At 64.9% G+C, this 6,405-nt stretch overlaps 1 protein-coding gene and 1 non-coding gene across 2 annotated transcripts; one reads left to right on the top strand and one right to left on the bottom strand.

The window, feature by feature from the left end:
• The first annotated feature begins 1,580 nt into the window (after positions 1-1,580).
• Positions 1,581-3,661, top strand: LOC138141140 (DNA annealing helicase and endonuclease ZRANB3-like). The gene is made up of 2 exons (XM_069061805.1): positions 1,581-1,933; positions 2,008-3,661. The coding sequence occupies exons 1-2, from the start codon at positions 1,581-1,583 to the stop codon at positions 3,659-3,661; spliced, it is 2,007 nt and encodes a 668-aa protein (XP_068917906.1).
• A 452-nt stretch (positions 3,662-4,113) lies between these two features.
• On the bottom strand, positions 4,114-4,186 carry TRNAR-CCU (transfer RNA arginine (anticodon CCU)). The gene has a single exon. It is a non-coding gene; the product is annotated as a tRNA-Arg (tRNA).
• Between the last annotated feature and the right edge of the window lie 2,219 nt (positions 4,187-6,405).

The raw sequence follows: 6,405 nt of genomic DNA, 5'->3' as shown, positions 1-6,405 counted from the left end.
ACCGTGTTCCTCCTGTCGCCCTGCATCCTCATCCACGAGTGGGGGCACTACTACGTGGCACGGAAGGCGGGCCTGGAGGTCAAGGAGTTCTCCATCGGGATGGGTAACCGCATCTGGACCCGGAAGAGCAAGAAGACGGGGGTCCGCTGGTCCCTGAAGGCTCTCCCTGTGGGTGGGTCGGTGTCCGTCGCGGGCATGACGGTCGAAGAGGCGGAGAAGAACGGCGTGAGCCACGACCGGGCCTACATCTACGCACCGATCTGGACCCGCATCCGCCTTTCCCTGGCAGGGGTGTTCCTCAACTTCGTCCTTGCCATCCTGACCTTCACCATCATCAGTTTCATTCTCAGCATCCAGCAGGGGACCGACCTCTGGCTTGCCCTGATCGGCGCGCCGCTCGCTGGCCTCTTCGTCTTCGGTTCGCTCGTCGCGATGACGGTCAACGCCCTCTGGTCCGTCGCTTCCTCCTTCGGGATGGACGGGGACGTCTCCTCGATCCTCACGGCCCCCACCGCGATCCAGGACGGCCTCATCGCCGCGACCGACTCCGGGGTCAACCCCTTCCTGTACTACGCGATGATCTTCGCGGGCCTGAACATCTCCCTCGCGGTACTGAACTCGCTCCCGTTCTACATGCTCGACGGGGGACACGCCTTCACCGCGAGCGTGGATGGGGTGCGCAAGATTCGCCTGAGGAGCAAGGGCAAGGTGCAGAAGTTCGCTCCTCTGCCCGCCCAGCGATTCTCCCTGTTCAACCGCGTCACGGGGTTCGCTCTGTTCGCCTTCGTCGCTATCATTTATGGACGAGACATCGTGCACCTCTTCACTGGCTCGCTGTAGCCACACAAGCCCGCCTCTCTCTGTCCCGCGCTCTAGGGGAGAGGAACGAGACCCAGACCCCTCAGTTGTGATACCGCAACTGAGGGGTCTGGCGTTTGTCTAGCGGTTGTCGTAGACTGCTATACTATGAAGCCTGTTCAGACCATCCTGGTCACACACCACGGCTCCCACCTGGAGACCGTGCAAGGGGTGGTCGTTGCCAGCGCGCGAGCACTGCACTCCGCTGGAGACCCCTCTGCACCGACAGAGCACCCTTGGCACGCCTGGCTCACGGGCGACTACACCAAGATCGTGAAGCGCACTTCCGAGGCCAAGATCAGGAAGGCCAACGCCGAGTACGGCGGGGCCATCGCGCTCGACCCCGCTACCGGGTTCACCGTCTGCGCCCTCCCTCCCATGGAGGACTCCCTGGAGAACCGCAAGCGCCTCCCGGGGCAAGTCTCCGGTGTCGAGCGACCCAAGCCCGACCCTGCCACCGAGGTGCCGCAGGGGCAGTGGATCGTCCTCCATGGCGAACTGGGGATGAGCACAGGCAAGGCGAGCGCTCAAGCCGCCCACGTACGCACCCTCATGGCCCTCCAGGGGCTTCCTCAGGGCGATGTGGGGCCGGACGTCCTGTGGGCATCCGCCACGCTCTTCGAGGCGCTCTCCAGCGCCCCTGAGACTCTCCTGCTGTCGCGAGACAACGGACTGACGGAGATTCCCCAGGGAACCGCCACCGCGCTCCTGGTGGAGGTCTCATGAAGGCCGCTGAACTCTCGGACCTCCTGGCCCGCTATCGGATCAGCGGAATGAGCGAGGCTGTGGTCCAGAAGCAGATCGAGCGGGTCCTCACCCAGGAGGGTGTGGAGTTCTGCCGTGAGGTCGAGATCGCCCCGGGTGACCGCATCGACTTCATGGTCGGCACTGTGGGCGTCGAGGTGAAGACCAAGGGGACTCGATCCCAGATCATCCGCCAACTCGCACGCTACGTCCGCAACGAGCGGGTCGAGGAGATCATCCTCGCCGCGTCGTCGCGCCGCATCCTGGTCAGCGTCCCTGACGAGATCACTGGCATGCCCATCGCCAAGCACCTACTCCAGGGAGGACTCCTGTGAAGACGTTCGGCTCTCTTCGGAGGGAAGGTGAGAGTTGGGTGGTCACGGCACAGGCCGACGTGGCGACCAGGCTCAAGCGCATCTTCCCCCGCGTCCAGGCAACCTCCCTCGGGGACATCCACATCCTCGACTCCCTGGAGGTGTGCCGAGACCTGGAATGGGTCCTGGAACGCTGGCCGATGGACGTGTCCGACGTAGACCGCAAGAGGCTCACCAAGGGAGCCAATGGCCACCGCGCCCAGCAGGTGCGCGTCACAGCAGTCCTGGACGGCACAGCCAAGCACGCAGACCTCCCCATGACGCCCGCCCCGGGTCGAGAGCCACGCGACTACCAGCAGGTCGCCTACGACCTCGCTACGGCCACTGGTTCCCTGCTTCTCGCGGACGAGTTGGGCTTGGGCAAGACGGAATCGACGCTCCTGGCACTGTCCGACCCCGCGAACCGCCCCATGCTCGCCGTCACCCTCACTGGACTGCCTCGGCAGTGGCTCCGGGAACTCGACGCGATCTTCCCTGACCTGCGGGGCGTGGCGGTCACCAAGACGAAGCCCTACGACCTGACCGACGAGGACGGCAACGAGCCGGACCTCATCGTCATGAACTACGCCAAACTCGCAGGCTGGTCCCACCACCTCATGGGCAAGGTGAAGTCGGTCGTCTTCGATGAGATTCAGGAACTGCGCCGCGAGGGCACCCAGAAGCACATGGCCGCACAGATGATCGCCCATCAGGCACGTCTGAAGATGGGCGCGAGCGCCACCCCCGTCTACAACTACGGCGGGGAGATGTACTCGATCCTCAAGGTGATCGCCCCGGACATCGTGGGGGACCGTGCGGAGTTCGCCCGCGAGTGGTGCCAGGCCGTCTATGGACTGGACCAGAAGACCCGGATCAGCAACCCCTCCGGCTTCCGAAACTGGATGACCGACCAGGGCGTGTTCCTGCGCCGGACTCGTGAGGAGGTGGGTATCAGCATGCCGCCCCTGAACGTGCAGGAGTACAGCATCGACGTGGACAGCAGGGACTGGAAGAACCTTCTCGCCTCCAGCGACGTTGCCCAGGTCGCAAGCCTCATCCTCAACGAGGACGCCCCGCACAAGGACCGCTGGAGGGCCTCTGGCGACCTCGACTACAAGATGCGCCACGCTACTGGTGTAGCGAAGGCTCCCTATGTGGCCGAGGTGGCGAAACTGGTCCTGGAGAGCGAGGAGAAGATCATCCTCGCGGGGTGGCACCGCGAGGTCTGGGACCTCTGGCAGGAGGCGCTGGCCGACTACAACCCCGTCCTCTACACGGGCACGGAGAGCGCCGCTGGCAAGGCGCGAGCCTTCGATGCCTTCAAGGAGGGGGACTCGCGCATCCTGATGCTGTCCCTGCGCTCGGGTGCAGGACTCGATGGACTCCAGGAGTCCTGCCAGGTGGTCATCTTCGGGGAACTCGACTGGTCTCCCGGGGTGCATAAGCAGGTCCTCGGTCGCCTCCATCGCCCCGGTCAAAAGTCGCCCGTGACTGGGTACTTCTGCGTGTCCGACTATGGGGCTGATCCTGCCATGCTGGACACACTGGACTTGAAGAAGATCGAGGCGGAGATGCTGGTCAACTCGGACCAGGAGATCGAGAAGCAGTTCGAGGAGATTGACTCCCGGACCAAGGGGAACTATCTCCGGGAGATGGCTCAGAAGGCCGTACGGGATGCGCGTGGAGCGCGGAAGGAAGTCGCCTGACTATGAAAATCAACCTGATGAGATCGCTCCTGATCTCCCTCGGCTTCATGGTGGCCTGGGCGATCCTGACACCGCTGGGTCTGGGGTGGATGGTCACGCTCGCCTTCATCGGCGCGATGGGCTACCTGGTCCTGCGCCTCCTTCAGACGACGAGCCAGCAGAGGGAGGCCGACTCCAATGTCGAGGGCGGCGGCGAGCGCGGCGAAGCCGAAGATGGTCCGGGGGTCCTGGATCGGCTGAAGGGGAAGACGAGCCGCAAGGAGGACGAGCGCGCCAGTCGCGCACAGGAGGCTCGTGCGCGCGCACAGCAGGAGGCCGACTGCGCCCTCACCCACGACGAGCGCGTGAAGTTCCAGGACATAGTGAAGGGCTTGAACGACGCGGGCTGAGGTGTTCACCTTGAACAGCAAGAGGCCGGGTTCCTGACATGGAACCCGGCCTCTTGTCGATTGCGCCCCTAACAGGATTCGAACCTGCGACGCTGGCTTTAGGAAAGCCACGCTCTATCCCCTGAGCTATAGGGGCAACACCTAATATAGCACCCATGGGGATTCGTCACAAGTCATATCTTGAAGCGTCCTCTGTCTGCTCCGTATCCGATCTCGAAGGGGGAGTAGCGGTCGATGGTGCGGAGCATGTTCTTCGCCCCCACGGGATTGAAGGAGTGGACCCGGATTCCCTCAGTCGGCCAGACCTCGTGTTCCGTCATCCAGTCCACCAGCGCGGTGCCGTCGCCGCCGTTACCTGCGTGCACCCCGAGGTCGTGGTCGAGGGACGCCATGGCCACAGGGTGGGCCTCCAGGACCTCGATGGCTCCGTTGACTGAGAAGACGTGGACCCACCCCTCGGGGGCAGGCCGGACGTCATCCAGCCAGAGAAGAACGGGACTGTTGCTCAACTGTCCAACACCTCCTGGGTTGGGGCCGTCAGGTCGAGGGTCCCCTCAGGCCACACGGCACGAGCCACCCCTGCCCCCATGAGGACCTTGCGGCAGTTCGGGCAGGGGGGATCGGTGATGTAGACGGTCGCACCCGCGACGTCCCCCTTGGAGAACAGCACGGCATTGACTTCCGCGTGCACCGAGATGCACTGTCCGGGGCCGGTGTCGTAGTTGCTGAACTCCTGGACTTCCTCGTAGGTCAGCAGGCCCCTGGGGCATGCGCCAGAGAGGCATCCGGGGCGTCCCGGGGGAGCGCCGTTGTAGCCCGTGGAGAGGACGCGGTGGTCTGTCCCTGCGATGACCGCACCGACGCGACGGCGACGGCAGTCTGCGCGCGAGGCGACGGCGGTGGCGATGGTCAGGAAGTAGGTGTCCCAGTCGGGGCGGACGTGCGTCTCGATGGCCTTCTCTGCGATGCTCACTTGCCCTCACCCATCTCTCCCTCTTCCTCCAACAGCCGCTGGAGTCGCTCGTGCTCGCTCGTCTCGCCAGCGGCCCATGCTCGCGCCGACAGGAGCGCCAGGCGGCACTGGGTGACCCAGGAGATGAGCGAGGTGTCCTCCACTGCGTCCAGGAGCGCCTGAGCGTCGCTGGCGCGTCCCTGGGCCTTGAGTGCGGCGCTGAGGGAGATCACCGAGACGTCGAGGGGACCGATGACGGGGGAGTTCCAGTCCACGATGCGCACGACCCCGTCCCTGTCGGCCACGAAGTCCTCAGGGGACGGCTCGAAGGTGGCAAGCGTGGTGAGGGTGCGATCTCCGTGAGTCAGCGGCTTCGGGAGCAGGGAGGTCAGGCGTTCGCGGGCCTGTGCATCGGAGATGAGGTGCTCGACCTCTTTCGCGACGATCTTCGGCAGGAGCGTGTGCCTGCTGGCCACGAGGGAGGTGGGGTTGACAGCGGTCCAGTCGGTTGCGGTTGCCGCCTTCCGGAGTGCCTCCACTGCCTTCTTGGGGACGAAGGGGTTCATCGGGGTGCCGAGTTCAGGGAGGGTGATGGCGGCGCGGCCCCTGGTGGAGGTTCGGACCGCTCCAGCGCCCAGGAGGGTGCTGAGGATGATGCCCTCGGTGACGAGGTTGGCTCGGCCCTGGGCGGACTCGGAGGGTGCGTACTTGCGGATGAGTCCCCGTCGCTCGTTCCGCTCCACTCGCCGCGTCTCCGAGTGCACCTCTTTCCACGTGCCGCCGAAGGGGAGTCGCATGGGATGTCCTTGTCCGTTGCCTGAAATGGTCCTGTAATCATTCTACAGTCTCACACCTCAGGTAGTGGCCACAAACAAAAGCGCCCCCGCTCGATTGGAGCGGGGGCGCTGGTTGCGGAAGGTGAGGGATTCGAACCCCCGTGGCCGGGTGGCCAACACGTTTTCAAGACGGCTCCGTTAGGCCTCTCTGGCAACCCTCCATCGGGACCCGAAGGTCCTTCGGTCAGTCGATCCAGCCGCCGCCCCACAGACCAGCGGGGGAGGCCGGGGTCCACGGATCGTCGGTGTCGATCTCCCCGTGGGTGTTGTACTCGTGAGCCATCTGCTGGAGGCTCTGGCGCTCCTCGCGACGCTCCGGGGCGTACCAGCCGTGGCGACGGCCATCCTTGCCCCAGTGGCAGTGGTGCTTGTCGATGACGAGGGAACGTCCGCACTGAATCCCGCGACGGCGCTTGGGGGAGTCGATGTCGCAGGGGACGGTCTCGAAGATGCGCACCCGGTTCTCGATGTGCTCAGCCTCGAAGACCCAGCGAAGAGCGGTGATCTCCTCGCCCAGCCAGAGGGTGTGGCCGACGACGACGGTCTTCTGGTGCCAGTGCGCAGGGA

This window comes from Tenebrio molitor, unplaced genomic scaffold (assembly GCF_963966145.1).
Source record: "Tenebrio molitor unplaced genomic scaffold, icTenMoli1.1 SCAFFOLD_975, whole genome shotgun sequence".
Taxonomy (NCBI): Eukaryota; Metazoa; Arthropoda; class Insecta; order Coleoptera; family Tenebrionidae; genus Tenebrio; species Tenebrio molitor.
Note: the sequence above shows the minus strand (reverse complement) of the source record. Positions and strands in the feature narration are given on the sequence as shown.